This window comes from Budorcas taxicolor, chromosome 12 (genome assembly GCF_023091745.1).
Source record: "Budorcas taxicolor isolate Tak-1 chromosome 12, Takin1.1, whole genome shotgun sequence".
Taxonomy (NCBI): Eukaryota; Metazoa; Chordata; class Mammalia; order Artiodactyla; family Bovidae; genus Budorcas; species Budorcas taxicolor.
Genome location: NC_068921.1, coordinates 13,244,751 through 13,261,627, shown reverse-complemented (window position 1 = coordinate 13,261,627; position 16,877 = coordinate 13,244,751). Strand labels below are relative to the sequence as shown.

The 16,877-nt window shown below is 38.8% G+C and overlaps 1 protein-coding gene across 1 annotated transcript in view; it reads left to right on the top strand.

Moving 5' to 3' along the window:
* Positions 1–11,839, top strand: part of EPSTI1 (epithelial stromal interaction 1) — a 99,726-nt gene extending 87,887 nt beyond the window's left edge. Inside the window, exons 9-11 of the mRNA XM_052650280.1 lie at positions 61–134; positions 6,495–6,594; positions 11,744–11,839. Coding sequence (XP_052506240.1) covers positions 61–134; positions 6,495–6,594; positions 11,744–11,752 — 183 coding nt within the window. The 3' untranslated portion in view covers positions 11,753–11,839. The remainder of the gene's footprint in view (positions 1–60; positions 135–6,494; positions 6,595–11,743) is intronic.
* The last annotated feature ends 5,038 nt before the right edge of the window (positions 11,840–16,877 follow it).

The following is a 16,877-nucleotide window of genomic DNA, read 5'->3' as shown; positions in this document are numbered from 1 at the left end:
TTGATTTGGGTGTCTTCTGTACAACCATGTTAACTGAAAACCACATTTTAATGTTCCTAGGGTGAATTACTAGAATTTAAACGACAGCAACAGGAGGAAGAAAGAACCAAAAGCCACCAAGCTGAACACAGGAGGTATAAATCACTAAGATATGCATCCTTGGTTAAAACAATAACCTATAAAGTTTTTGCAATGTTTTAGGAAAACACAGTAATACTGAACAGGATTTTGGAATCTATATTAGTTTTTTCATCATTATGTTATTGGGGTGTGGTATGTGTGAGAATGCCAGCTGCTACACATACGTATACAAACAATATCCAATTCTTCTGAACTGGCAGCATAAATTGACCCTAGAAAGTGGACTCAGCTCTCAAGCTCTGTTTGTTTAGGTTATACTTAATCTCCCTCCCACAAGACAAAGCATAGTAATCCTTTTATATAACCCTTATCACTTGTACACTACTTTATAATAACTGAACTAGTATAGATGGTAAGATACTCATGCCTGAATGTAAAAGCTCAGACAAGAACTACCATTAGTTATTTTATGTTGACTAATATATTAGGGAAAATTTTTTTAGAATCAGTAAGTAATTTTTAATAGTGGAAATAGTCTTTATCTTATTTCTAATGTCAGACATTAAGAGTGCCCAGAATATCATGTTGCTATTGGGTCAGTGCTAATAATTACCTTATCTATCATTATTCTATATTTTCCTAGGGAGCAGTTGGGTTATTTGAGTTTATTGCCATGTGATTGAGTGTCTCAGGAGACGAATTTAATATAAAGGCTTTCACGATTTAAAGGAGCACATTCTTTCGAAACTGACTGGCTTCATTTACGTGTTTAACCTTCCTGCTATCACTAAGGTGTACTTTTAAATTGTGGTGGTTTCATTTTGTAAATGAGACTTTAGAAAGTGTTAATGGAAGTTCCTAATTCTGCTGTACCTGCCAACTGTGGCTGTGTTTTCATATTATTTTGAATGGATTATTCTGCTTCCATGGTCCTGTCAAAATAGTTTTAAAATGTTAAATGTGAATTTATGTGTTTTTCTCTGGTTATAAAGTGAAAAAATGAAAGTGTTAGTCACTCAATTATGTCTGACTCTTTGCGACCCCACAGACTGTAGCCCACGAGGCCCTCTGTTCATGGGATTCTCTGGGAAAGAGTATTGGAGTGGATTGCCATTTCTTTTTCCAGGGGATCTTCCTGACCCAGGGATCAAACCTGGGTCTGCTACATTACAGGCAGGTTCTTTACTGTCTGAGCCACCAGGGAACCCCCTCTCTGGTTGTAAGGAAACATCAAAACTCTGATACACTGGTTAGACTATTTCGTTGGATAAAGGGGAACCATTACTATTACCTATTTTTTGTTTTGTTTTTATTTTTCATTTTAAAAACTTTTTATTTGTATTGGAATATAGCCAGTTAACAAACAATGCTGTGATAGTTTCAGTTGAACATCAAAGGGACTCAGCCATACATATACATGTATCCATTCTCCCCCACAGTTGGACCTTTGCCAACAAAGGTCTGTCTATCAAAGCTATGGTTTTTCCAATAGTCATGTAAGGATGTGAGAATTGGACTACAAGGAGAGCTGAGTGGCGAAGAATTGATGCTTTTGAACTGTGGTGTTGGAGAAGACTCTTGAGAGTCCCTTGGACTGCAAGGAGATCCAACGAGTCCATCCTAAAGGAAATCAGTCCTGAATATTCATTGAAGGACTGATGTTGAAGTTGAAACTTCAATACTTTGGCCTCCTGATGTGAAGACCTGACTCATTTGAAAAGACCGTGATGCTGGGAAAGATTGAAGGCAGGAGGAGAAGGGGATGACAGAGGATGAGATGGTTGGATGGCATCACCGACTCGATGGACATGAGTTTGGGTAAACTCCAGGAGCTGGTGATGGACAGGGAGGCCTGGCGTGCTGGAGCCATGGGATCACAGAGTCGGACACGACTGAGCGACTGAACTGACCTGATTCTCCCCCAAACTCCCCTTGCCATTCAGGCTGCCACATGACATTTATTGCTACCTTTTCTTTTTTCTTAATAAATTAGGTCATAAATTAGTTTAGTCTTTTACTTTTTCTCTTTAAAGTCTTTCTATTAAAAAACCTGATATTTCTATAACACTAGTTATTAGTAGCCAGTATTTCTCTGGATTTCTGAGGATTAATTGGATTATAAAGCTTTAGGCATTTTAAAGATAGTGATATGTCACATTAATAGGCCCCACTGCTAAGAAATTAATCTTTAGTGGGCACCCGATAAAAATGCATTATTTGATTAGAGGTCCAAAAGATTACTTTTTGTTATAGGAACTTTGACCTTTATTTCCTTATTGCTGAATACCTACCAATATTGATGGCACTATTTCTTTCCTTCACCTTCTATTCTTTCTACTGATTCTAGTTAAATATAGATCCCAATTTAATCCAATAGGAAATCTCTCTGGATAATAAACTCAGTAACCAGTTTTGAAACAATTGATCAAGTCTTTATACATATTTTATTTATACTATCAGTTTTTGATAAAAGCTCATGTTTGTATTGTCCTTTGGTGTTTACAGTGAGCTTTTCCAGCTTTTCATATAAAAATACTCATTCAGTTGTCACTTAAAGAATAAAATAACTGTGACCATTCCTGCTGACGGCAGCAATACAAGCTATGTGGTTTGGGGAAAGGGGTCGTTAAGTTAGGTTTTCTCCAGGGACATAATTTTATCAGAGACAAGAAGATGATGTGTTTTCTACTGTTTGGAAGTTCACATAGCAGAAAATGCAGCCCTGAGTTTTATGATAGAAATCATGCAGATTCCTAACAAGCTTTACAACCAACCCTGCAATGATTGAATCTGATGGCACCTGAACCTGACCCAGTGTAACTTTCTGAGGAAGAGAAGAAAGTTAAAACTTCAGAGGAAAAAACAGAGCGCTGGGGGTGAAGGACTTGAACTGGGCTGCAAGCTGGAAATTGGAATGAACTGAATTGATTTACTGAAACATGAATCATCTCTGAACAATAGTTTTTATCCAAGTTAAGCCTCTGAAGAAAATCCTGAGCACTAGCTTGACAGCAATGAAATATATGTATTTTCTAAAACTAGTAAACAAAAATATAAACTGGTACTTTTCCCCCCATGTGAATTTGTTACTGAGTCCAAGCTCGTGCTTTTCATCCCATGACAGCCCAATAAATTGAGAGATGAGTTGCTGGGACAAAGAACAGCAACGTTATTGGACAGTCGGCAAAAGATGGTAGACGTGTGTCCCAAAGAACCAGTCTTGCCTGAATTAGAATTCAGGCTTCTTTTCTACTAAAAGGGGAGGGAGTAAAATCAAACATTTCCTGGTTCCAGTCAGTCACTGGAGTTTATGTGTTAGTTTATGTTTCCTGCGAGCTAAACAAAGGTATTTTAGCTTAATGCTCATTATCTGAGAAGCAGGGTTCTCAGAGATGGGCCATTATGTATAATTTAAGCTTATGGGCAACATCCCTTTCGTGATTAACTTGTAATAGAATACAAAAGGTTCTTCCCTATTACAAATTCTTGATAGAAATTGAAAGAGTAATCTCTTTACCACCTGTGATCTCTAGTTGACCCAGTCTGCTGTCCTCTTAATAACACGCTCAAAAGTGAATCACATCACCTTGTGTACATTACAGAGTCATCCATCTTCAAAGTGTTTAAGTGAATTGAGGGCAGTGGACAATGAACTACTCTCACTACCGTGGCTAATTTTACAATGCAGCTGCGGTCACAGAAAGAGGCTAATATGGGGACCATGCACCTGGACAATTCATTCATTCACCTCTTAAGAATCAGGGCATACCTGTGCTTTGTTCTAGGCACTAGGAATAGGTATAAACAAGGCAGAGAAGGTCCCCAACTGCGTGGGATTTACAGTCTGGAGGAGATAAATAGAAGTTAACAATTTAGCAACAAGATTATTTCAGATAGCGATGCATACCATGAGGACCACATCACAAAGTGATGCTAAGGGAGAGATTACAGGTGATAGTTCCTCAATGAAGAGGTGACATCCAAGAACAAGAGTCAGTCACACAGAGATGGGAAGAGGGCAAAACATTACAATGGGATGTCCCCTCTTATCAAGCATAGCAACGAACACAAAGGCCCTAAATCGGGAATAAGCTTGAACTTTCTGAGGCCCAAATGATGTGATTATAGACGGTGAGAAAGAGAAGAGTACAAAATGAGGAAAGAAAGATAGGCAGGAAATAGAAGATTTTGTAAGTCAATTATTTTATTCTAAGATTGATAAGTTGTGGGAGGGTTTTAAACAAAAGGAAGGCCTGATCCCTTTTATAATTTATTCAAGTGGTTGTGTGGAGAATGGATTGCAGAGGGCAGGAGTGGAAAGAGAGGCAAATGAGAGAAGATAGGGATTTGGACTAGAATGGTGGCCATGGAAATAAACAGGTAAATTCAGAATGTGTTTGGTGGGTGGAGCCAACAAGGATTCTAGTGGATTGGATGTGAAGTGGGACGAGGGATATTGAGGGGAACGTCCATCTTTGCTATGACAGAGAGACTGGATGAAAACAGCCCCAGGTGTATGGAATAGTTGGACACTCCAGGTGTATGGACTGTACCATTGGTTGTATAGTTTTAGGGGAATCAAAGCCAGTTCCTTCTTCCTTAATATTTAAGTCTCCAGCTCAGGTATCCTATTTCAGTCTGCATGCTGAGAGATCTAGAAAAAGTGGCGTAAACGTTCAGTTCTGCAGTGAACTAGGCTGACCAATGGAGAAGGAAATGGCAAACCACTGCAGTATTCTTGCCTGGATAATCCCACAGAGGAGCCTGCTAGGTTACAGTCCACAGGATTGCAAGAGTCAGACACGACTTAGCAACCAAACCACCACCACCAGGCTGACCAGAATATGACACCTTGGTAGATTTTATGGTGAAAGATTTTTAAAAAAAGGCTTTCTAATAACTAAGATGTAACCACTGCCAAATGGGGCTTGAAGTTGAAAACAGCAACCAAAAAACCAGAGACTAGCCTGAGTCAACATGCAGTTGGCATTTTAGCTAAACACACTAAGCAAGACCAATAGGCAAAACCCCCAGCCTCTGACTCTGCAAGTCAGCGGTCATTATCCTCAAAGTTCCTAAATCTTACACAGATGTTGACTTACAGCCACCCACCATGATCACCTTCGCTAAACTTCATGACTAAAAAGGAGGCTCACCTCACTGGGTCCTGCCTAACCCCTTTTCCACAAGCATGGATTGAACGGTTTCTGGGCTCCAGGCACTGTTTCTGTTGAGAAGCTTATGGCCTTCATGATGCTGTTCCTCAATAATTCATTCACATCATAGGGTACTGCTGCTGCTAAGTCGCTTCAGTTGTGTCCAACTCCGTGCGACCCCATAGACGGCAACCCACCAGGCTCCACCAGGAACCTGGCAAGAACACTGGAGTGGGTTGCCATTTCCTTCTCCAATGCATGAAAGTGAAAAGTGAAAGTGAAGTAGCTCAGTCATGTCCAACTCTTCGTGACCCCATGGACTGCAGCCCACCAGGCTCCTCCCTCCATGGGATTTTCCAGGCAAGAGTACTGGAGTGGGGTGCCATTGCCTTCTCCGTCACAGGGTACCTGTCACCATGCTATTTCTCCAGCTGCCATGTCTCTGACTCTGCTCAGCCATACATGAGCAACACAGAGCATGGTGTGGCCTTTTTCCTTTTAAAATTTAAAAACTGTAAGATGTAACACACAAAAGTCCATGAAAAGGATATTTAGCATGATTAATTATAAAATGGACACCCAGGTAGCCAGCTCCAATAACATAATATAACCGTCGTCCTACAGGTAACCCTATCTTGACTGTTAGGATGATCACTTCTTGCCTTTCTTTTTAGTTTTACCTCTTATATGTTTGACTTTATTTCTGAAATTGGTTGCTGGTAGTATGATCAAACATCAGGGAAAGAAAAGCTTGGGCTTCCTTCTTCAGATGTTTCTCTTTTCTCACGCTCTCTTCCTGTTTTCCTTCTACTTTTCACTATTGGGTTTACCTTAGAAAGACTGGCAATGGGGTACAGGGTGTATGAGAGAGACATTTATCTTGTAATTCATGTTTTAGTTCTCGTTGAAGCTTCCATCTTCCTTCCTCCTCTGGGGTTCATGCCTGGAATGGCCCTGAGGGGTATGGTTGTTTGGGTGACCAAGACTCTTGTAGAACTAGTAGAGGTGGGTGAGTGAAACTCTGGAGTAAAGAATTTATGCCTCTTTTGGACTGATCCAAGACTACTACCACCTCCACCAAAGGACTGTTCGCAGCAAGTCATATGGTTAATGTGAAAAGAAGTGTCTGTAGATTTCTTCTGAGCTGAATGGGGGCAGAGCTCCCCACAGTCCATTCAGACAGCACATTAGGTTCTCAGAAATCTCTCAGCCCCACAGCAAGCTTTCCACTTACCCACATTTTTCATTGTTTTAAAGGGTAAATAATGCTTTTCTGGACCGACTCCAAGGCAAAAGTCAACCAGGTGGCCTCCAGAATTTTGGTGGTTATTGGAATATGAATAGTGGTAACAGCTGGGTGAGTTTTATTATTTTTTTCCTCAAAAAATAAATATTTCCAAGTTGAAGAATAAAAACAATGAGAATTTAAAAAATATGTTGTGGCCTTCTCTCTAGATAAATATTTTTTTTGGTGTGCCATTCAGCTGTGTAGTGGGCAGGCAGCTGGGGTGATTACTGTAAATTCCACAATAGCTTCTGAGAGATGGAGAAAGTCATGATTTCAGCTCTAGCCCAATGCCAATCACAATAAAAAATGACACCTGCCCTTTGTTTGCTGTGTGATTGCCTGGACTGCAAGTCTTTAAAAAAAAAAAAATCACCCTTTCCCAGGCCTACAATAAAAACCAAGGAACATTTTTTTTTCCAGGAAGATTTTCAGTGAAATATGGTTCTAAAAGTAGTAAGCATTCTCTTGTAACATATTCTTTCAGTGAAACTAGCACATCAAAGAAATCAGTATTTAATTTTTCACTACAAAATGATTTTTTTAAAAACCCTATGGCAAAAGGCACTTTTTGAAAATGAAATGTTCTTACAGATTTTGGGGAAGAAAGCCTTGCGACTATGTTGTAATATGTGTGTAATGTGTTTTGTGTGCACAGTAGATTATTTAAACAGCACCAAAGCTTTGGAATGTATGGTATTGTGGGGTTTGCAATGTGTACAGAATTAAAACTAACCATAGTGGGTTTTACAATTTAATTGAAGCCTAAGTGTATTTGCACTTATTAAAAAAAAAAAAAGGAACAGACAGAAATCTTTAAACTGGTAAAATATGAGAAAATAATCAAGTACTTGCTGACCTGCTAACTCCAGAGGAAATCACCCCTTAACAAATGCTTGGTGGACAAAAGGTCATTTTTGAGAAAATAATCTGTTAGAGATTTGATAGGTTCCTTGGACTGCATCTAGTGGTTAAAATTTATGGATAGATCTCACAAACATATATATATTGAAGATAATTAAATGTAGGCAAATTGTAGAGAATGCATAGTGGGTGTGTCTATTTATAATGTATGCTCCTGTGTATCACTAAGGCATTCAGAGTAGAAAGACAGAGGTATTCAATGTACAAAGGCATTCAATGTACAAAGAGAGAAAAGAATCAAAACAGTATCTTTGTATCGTGTGTGAAATTGACAAATTATTGACTTAAAAGAATATGTGAGTAGGAGTCACGTGGAAAATAGGGCATTGTGAATTTAAGACACTATCCAAGTTTATAGAATTTATAAGTAGTGAAATGTGATTGACACTCAGATTTTGGACAGGACTTGCTGTACATTTTCTCCTGTACGTAATATCCCCAATTTAGAAGGTACCTATACATAGAAAGGGCTTCCCTGGTGGCTCAGATGGTAAAGAATCCACCTTCAGTGCAAGAGAGCTGGGTTTAATCCCTGGGTTGGGAAGATCCCCTGGAGGAGGGCATGGCAACCCACTCCAGTATTCTGGAGGCGAATCCCGCGGAGAATCCCATGGACAGAGGAGCCTGGCGGGCTACAGTCCATGGGGTCGCAAAGAGCTGGACACGACTGAGAAACTAAGCACACATACACAGAAAAATACCTGGGGCTGAAGAGAAGATGACAGGAGACAGTAAATGAATACTCCATGGGCTGCCATAAGGGGAATAGGGATGTGGGAGTCTGGCTTCCCCTGACTGTGGGTAGGTCTTAGGTAAGTGAGCTGTGAATCTCCACTTGGGTTCCTCACAGATAGAAAGAGAGAAACATCACTTTCTCAGGATATGATGTGAGTGAGGATGACTGAAGATTCCTTGCTAAGACAGGCATACCCAAGTCCAACATGGTCACTGACTTTTCACTTGCATGAAAGAAGCAGTGGCCTGGAGGCAAAAACTTGCGCAGGCTCTCATCTCCACCTCACTTCACTACAGACATCCCTTCCTCTGTGTCTGCTTTTCGTTATGGCACAGATTCTGTCTTCTTCATCCGCCGGGGGACTTTGTTCTAACAGTGCTCCTCCCTCTCTCCTGAGCTGCCACATGTCATCTCAACTAGAAAATTCTCATCAGCAGAAAATGTAAATATTAAATTATATTGATGCCCATTTTCCTCTTGCTACTGTCCTATTTATTTGTTCCCCTTTAGAGAAAACTTTGAGGTATCTGTCCTGTTTCCAATTTCTTTATTCCCTTTTCTCTTAAACCCCCTCTAATCAGAATTTAGACCATCTCTGTCTAACTACAAAGTTCTTCTCATGGTCACTAACATTATCTACATTGCAAAATCGAGTGGTTATTTCTCAGTCTTCATCTTTTGACTGATTAGCATCATTTTTCATGATAAATCACTGCCTCCTCTTTGAAACTCTTTGTTTACTTGGCTTTTGTACTCTCCTGGGTTTTATTTCAGTGACCACTGCTTTCCATGCTCCTCTGCTGCATCCTCTATCTTTCTGTCCTCTCCACATTAGAGTGCCTCAGGGATACACCTTGGACTACCTTCTTTATGTACACTTAATACTTTCATGGCATCATTCATTCTCATGAAATGAAATACCAATATGCTTTTTACTCCCAGATTTCAACTTCCAGCCTCGATCTCTTCCTCTAGACTTGCAGATCCATTTTTCTACCCAACATCACTACTTGTGTATCTCATAGACATTTCAACCTTAACATGTCTAAAACTTCACCTCTGATGCCCTTGACCCCACTTCTCTGTCTGTGCTTTTTCATGTTTGCATGACTGACTCTTACACCTCTACAGCTGATGCATCAGCAAGTCTCCTTGACTCTTTCTTCAAAATGTATCCAGTCTCGCAGCTTCATCCACCTTCATCCACTATTATCCTGATCCCAACCACCATCATTGCTCATCTCAATTCTTGAGACCATCTCCTAGATGGTGTCCTTGCTTTTACACTTCCACCTAGTCTGTTCTCAACATGAGACTGAAAAATAAGTCATCTGCTGTCACTCCTTGGCTCAAAGCCCTCCAGTGGCTCTGATGACTCCAGAGTAAAAGCCAAAGTCCTTAGAGTAAAAGCCACAGGATGTCTATTACTCATCCTTACAGGTGCTTCAAGACCTAGAGCCCATGCTACTCCTCGGGCACTCTCCTCCGACTGCTGTTCTTCCTCATTCCTCCCAGCCACGCCAGCTTTCTTTGGCTGTTCTTTGAATACTTAAGAACTGGCTGCTCCCTCTATACTCTTCTCCAAAACATCCAAATGATTTGTTTTCTTTCAAGTATTTTCTTAAGTTCCAAGGATTCCTTGGCCATCCATTTGATGCTGCCACCAGACTGCTGCAGTTCTCTTTCCAGGCTCCATTTCTTTTTTCTATAGCACTCTGCAACCTCTGGCCTAATTTTCTAACATCATTTTCTTAGATGTTTTGTTGATCAATTACTATTATTCTCTCCTTGTGATGATTTATGTTCCATATTCCATCAGAGCAGGTCTCTTTGACTGTTTTGTTCACTGGTATATCCTAAGTATAACACAATGACTGGAACTTACCACAAGGACAGGAAACAGATAGCTGTGGCTGAGGGTCACCAAAATGAAATTTAGAATCAAATGATTTGATATACTTAAATGATTAGATATTGAATTGAAGATATTTATGTATAAAACATCTGGAATAAATATTGACTTTGAAATGATAAGCGAAAACAAGAGACAAAGGCAACAAAGAAGACTGAAATAGAGCAAAGTAGAACTTCTAGGAATAAAAAATTATAACCTTTGAAAGTAAAGCACCCAATGAATTTATAACAAAAGGAATACAAATTAAGAACTAAACCAAAATACCACTTCTTGTCTATTATTTGGAAAAATACAAGAGATTGACAACATGCTCTATTTGCAAGATAGGGGAGACACTTTCTTTCACACTTTGTAGGTGGATTCAAAATGATTTAAATTGTATCTAGATTAGGTACTGTTTTCCCATAAAATAAAAAACAGGCCTACACATATCACAGAAGTTTTACTAAATGTTCAAGAAACAGATTATTCCAAATGTCCAGAATGTTTTCCAGATAAATGAAAAGAAGGGAGTATTCTTCCAAAGGATTAAGCAGGTGAATGTAACTCAGAATCAAAATCAAAGACTATATAGAAAAAAATCATCGGCCAGTCTCACTCATAAACATGGATTAAAAAATCACAGCAAAATTTTGACAGATTTAACAATGAATTTTTTTAAAAAGCATAGTATATACTTATCCCAGAAATTTAAGTTTGGCTCATCACAAATAAATAGAACCAAAGAATAGCCAAGATAATATACCATATAAATTATAGGAGAAACACCTACAGATTGTAGGAGAAACATCTCAACAGATACAGAGAAAGCATTTGATAAATTTCAATACTCATTTGTGGTAAAAATCTTTAGCAAACTAGGTATAGAAAATAAATTTATCTAATACAAGGGATCAAAAATCTATAATAAAAACACCTCCAAAGCTTTTCTTTGAATCACATATAAGATGCATCTAAGGTAGGATATTTAAAGAATCAGTTCAAATGATCATTTCTCTGATACCAGTAGCTGAGATCCTTTGAGATGCTGTGGCAACTCTGAATCCTGTGTCTTCGAGGGCAGTTAAGCATTTGCCATGACCCATGAGGCAACCTGGTATTTGTTTCCCAGAATGTTAGAGCAGCAGTAGTCTGAAAGCTCGGTGTACCTTGGCCTGGTAGTCTGGGAGGCTTGATCGAGATGACAGGACTGTTTGCACACAGTGGGAGGAGGGAACTCATTTAAGTCTGTCTCCTTTCCTCCAGGCCCCCTTCGATGTCACCTTCCTGCTGTATAATACAGTGCACTTTACTCCACACATTTCCATTGAAGTAGCTCTGCTCCGTACTGTATCTGCCCTGTCCTTGCTCTGACTGTGGAGGTGGGTGACAATATTTGTGAACACTATTAGTTGTCACCCGTGTTAGCCTGTCTCTCAGAACACAGCTGATGAGCTGTCACTCAATAAGCCAATGCACTGTTGACAGAGACCATTTTGTGAGTCGAAATGGAACTTGAAAATTAAATCATTTCACTGGGACTTGAAATCATTAAAAAAATAGTCATGTAGTCAGAGTGTTTTTTGGAGGAACTTCATTTTGGATTTACAAAGGCTTTGAATTCTGTTTTGTTGCTGGTGCTAATTTTCGTTTTCTTTTTCTTCCAGGATACATGAGAAATATTTGCTTATGTCTGGCCTTTGTCAACTGACCTTGAAAAACCACACGAGATGTTTTTCTTTCTTGCAGCTTTGTTCAGCCTCACTGTTTTTTACCTTGACTCCCACTGCCCACCCACTCAGCTGAGCGGCTGAGGATGACTGGTTTCTTCTCCCTGTCATTATTTATGCATATTTGTAGGCGCAGATTACTGAACTCATATTTAATCTCTACTGCTAGTGAAATGTTGCATTATTTTTCTAATTGGTTTTGCCTCTTATTGGAAGTATAATTACTGCCATGTTGGTAAGCTAGAATAAGCAGGGAGTCATTTGATGCTTTCAGGTTAGTGAGAACTGTGGGTGCTGCCTGCCTGTCTGTCTCTATAAACAGCTAATTTTTTTCTGCTTCTCAGATCAGGTTTGGGGAAGCTCTGGCACCTTTAGATTTGTATCCCTGTTTTCTTAATTTAGGCTACAAATGTGAGCAAAAGAAAAAAATCCTTTATATGCTTTTAAACAAATTTATAAATAAAATTTGAACTGGTTCCGTATAAATGGTTTGTGTTTGTTTTTAATGAAAAGCTCTTGAGTTTTTCTCTCTTGTTCTTATGTTCTTCTTTACAGTCCATAGAGATCAAATGTAGTACTATAATCACTACTGGATTTGGCTTTGGTTTTGACTTATTAATACTGTTCCTCTAGTTTTTGAAAGTGGGACAGTTCATTTCCTGAAAGGTCATAAAAAATCAGCTGGACACCAATGTCAATACCACATGTGGTTTGTAGGTGTTTTAGAAACTTGTCTTTGCTCATGCAACCTAGTTCCTATTACTAGTTCAGTAGGCTTTCCTGTTCTTTTATGACCTTGAACCAGTTTATAGACCCTGGTGTGGGAATTACTGGTTTTCCACACTGTATGGTCTGGCCACCCCCTCTCCTCCCACGTTATATAAGAAAAGCATTGCAGCATTGCATTTAGTCTTAGAATGAAGGTTGGAAGAGCAGATAATTTTTGGAACTGGACAAGAGCACACAATACTGTGCAACATTAAGAGCTCTCCTGTGTTACTAACTGCTGCATTGAAAGTGACTTTCCAAATGTGTATTTGGAGAAGCATTGGGATTTCAGGTTCTTGGACCAAGACTGGTGGGGGAGGGCTCACAGAAGTGGGGTGAGGGTGTGGTACAGAAAGAGCTGCACTGGGTGGTGGTGATGGTGGTTGAGAGCAGATGGTACTCAGTGATCCTCTGGAGTAAGTAATGCAGACACTCTTGGTTTCCCTCTCCTCTGCCAGGCAAATCTACGTTAGTGCTGTTGACAGTAATATAAAATGTTCGGTCCATTTGAAATCTTTGTCATTGCCTAATATGGGGACAATGAAATCCCTCAGCCTGGCCTGGAAACACCGCCAAACTGACTGTAAATGTGTGAATGTTGGAGGCGTTTTACTGCAGCCATTTCAGGCCTGCACCTGCCAGCCTGGCTACCTCACAGTCCATGGTCATGCTCTGGTTTTTCTGTCTAGGCTTGGCATTCTCATTTGCTTCTGTTTTCCCATGTGTAACCAGGACTCAATATAGGGGAAAGAGAGGCTTTCATACTTTGGGGACTCTCAGGAAAATTGATGTCAATTTCTCTTCTGTTGCCTGCCATATCCTGCATTCCCAAAGATTTTGTTCAGGTATCTGATCTTGTTAAAAAGTTACTGTGCAAGTATGGAAGATTGTGACTTTATGGCCAAAATTTTCTAGACTACATATGGGATTATACACATCTTCCTTAAACAATTCTCTATGCAGGTAGAAGTAACCAGAAAAGAAGCAAGAGCTGCTGTGTAAGGGAGCCTACTATTTTGTTTTTCACATTTAATCTGCTCTTTATTGGAATACAATTTGACTTATGAGTAAGCCTGGATAGGAATTCCACCTTTTCTATGCTTCTAAAGTACATTTTCTATAAAAGAGAATAAAAATGAGACAAACTGTTACAAAAGTAATAGGTATTTGTTACAGAAACATTAGACATACAGATGAGTAAATTATAAAAAGAAAAAAAACTAGTGACTTTTTCAAGTTTAATTTGCTGATCTTCACAGCTTAATATTTTGGTATGCATCCATCAAGATATTATCAACATATATATCAAACCCCCTGCAATAAAAATCCTTACAGATACTTGTCTAATGACTGGATGAGGACAAACACTTTTAATTAGCACTGGTGATTTAAGGGAATCCATGTTTACTGGTCTTTTAATATATGTAGTTTAATTACTTTCCCAAAAGTTGACTTCAATATTTACTGGCACCAAAAGTATGCTCTATACTTTCCTTAATCCTATTACTATTTTAAAAAAATCTGTGCTTATAAGCTGAGTAAAAAATCTCATTTGGAGAGCTTAATCCCTCTTTTCTTTCCTTAGGTCTACTGGTCATTTTTTTATCTTCTTGTGTGTTTGTGTGTGTTTGTGTGTGTGTGTGTGTGTGTGTGTGTGTATGTGTGTGTGTGTAGCTGATTTATAAAAGATCTCTCTGTGCTGAGATATTATGTTGGAAATACTTAAATTTTTATAAATCTTTTAGTATTATTTAATATTGGAGTTTAAACATTTGCGTATGGGAACCTATTAATCTTTTCCTTTATGGTTTTTTCTTGGTGTTATGTTGATAGATTTTAAAGGCAGAAACCCACCCAAAGACCCATCATAAGAAAATGCAGGACTTCTCGTGGGTATGGTTATGAGTGATATGGGGCAGATCTTACTCCATTCATAGCACAGACCTGAGCTCACAGATTGGTTTTACGTATTTTTAACACTAAAGATATATTTCCTGTGGTCCCTAAACATTTTGTTAGCTTGAAAAAAATTAGATTCCTTCCACAGATTGATTTTGTTAAACATGATAAAATTCTAAGCTGTTTTTTAAACCTGAAGATTTGTCTTTCAGAAACTATCTATAGGAAATTACATTATATTAATAGTTTTAGTAAACATAGAAATATTTCCCTCTAAAAGCCCTTGGTATTTGTAAAAATAAAAACTTCAAGTTAAAATTCAAAATTTTGATAACTCTGGCTGAAAATTTGTAATTGACTTTAGGAAACATAAATCATAGAGACAGTGCCTACAGGCTTAATTTTAACTTCCAGAATATTCAACAGATGGGCTGTGATGAGCTGGACCTTTTCCTATGAAAGGGCATGTTTGGAGCTGTGGATGCTGGAGGAGGTAATAGATACTGTGTTAGAACTGTTAATAGATAGAAGAAAATAGTAAGAAGGCTGTGGGCCTTTTGCTTTTAACCCTATGAACTAAAGCATGTAGTAGGCAGCTCTGTACCGATGTCCAGGAAATGACTGGAGTAATGTATAATACACTTACATGAGCAAGAAAAAAAATATGCCTTTTAAGTTACTATACGGATTACAGAGAGAATAAGTAAATGTTAGGCATTTCTTTCAGGAAGAGACTGTCTGTGTCGGAACTCTTTTCTTTTTGGAGAGTCCATTGTTTAACAGTGGCATTTAAAAAGGATCACAGAAAGAGGATTTTTTTTTTTCCCTCACAGAATCATATACTCAAAGCTGAGGGTTTTTAAAGGCATATAAAGGCAAATGGAGAAAAAATTTTATTACATGTATTACCATGTCATTGTGCCATCTGCTTGGGCAGAGGATACAGGGTGACCTGTGCTGTAACACTCACATCCCCTTGTAAGCTGATTACTATAATTCCTCAGAGCTGCATGCCTGTGCTCCAGCCTCCTTTCCTTCCCCGAAGAGCACTGTTACGGCTGAGCTGGAGAAACTGTTCACTCAGTCATCGGAGGGTAGCCATCTTATTCTCTACAAAATGTTAACACGATGATCAACACTGAATTATGAACTGATTAGAATTTTTAACTTTTGCATTTTAGAAGCCAAAATGGTGCCAAAATGGAGCATAAAATGAGCTTTAGTAATGAGACAGCAGAAACAGATGAGAGAGGAATCTTTGAAATGGGACACTGTAAATTAGGAAAAAAATCAGAAATCAGAATTTAAATACAATATTTATATTCTAGTCTGATTTGAATATGGCACCATGAAGACCCAAAGATAAATGGTACTGTTCCTGTCCTGAGGGAATGAAGTGGTGAAGATAGACAAGGTTATGTGACCATAGTAAAGCCCCACATCTTAGTGGACTGGTAATATCTGTTTCTTGACTACGTTATATTGCAAGCATAGGCAGCAGGAGGCTCTGCTCACCTTTGTCCCTCAAGGAACCAAGCTGATGAAGCTTCCATTTCCTCATGTAAGGGGAAGAGACAGTAGCAGTGTCTTGCATCGGTAATTAAAGGCTTTCTCAGAAAATGGTGCATGCTATTATTGCTCATATGTTATTGGCAAGAACAAATCACATGACTATGCCCAACTTTTAAGGGAGTGGGAAATATAATTCTGCAATATTCCCAGAAGGAGGAAAAGAACAGGAACATTATAAATAATTCTAATGACTACCCCTCAAAATGCACTGTAAGGTTGAAGAAGCAAGACCCATAAAAACTTACGACATACATATAAATGCAAAATGATAGCAGAAGCCCTGTCCAATTCAAAATTGATTAAGGGACTACTATATGCCAAGCATTGTGCTGGGTGTGGAAACTACAAAATGTACTAAGATACAGACACACACACACAGAGAACTTAGAGAAAACGAGTTAGCAACTATGTAAAGCAATGAGGCAAGAAGTATAAGACATGATGAATGTCAGAGGACTTTGTATACCATATCAAGTAGCTCGGGCTTTTGAAGGGTTATGAGCAGGGAATGGACCTGATTCGACTTTGTTTTAAATAAATCATGAGAGATCTCATGGAAGATAGATTTGAAGGAGGCAAGACCAGAGGCAGAGCAATCAGTTAGAGTCCAAATGATCCATAATTAAAATCCTAAGCCAGAGCACTGACTAGAGATGGGGAGAACAGGACAGGCATCTGTATTTTAAAAAAAAAAAAAAAAACAGCACTTTGTGAGTGACTCAAATGTAAAAGGAAAATGACAAGTGAGAGATGAGTTTTGTATTTGTAGCCTGGGTCTCTAGTTAAGGAGAGAGAGATCAAGATGGCAGAGTAAGAGGACATGGAGCTCATC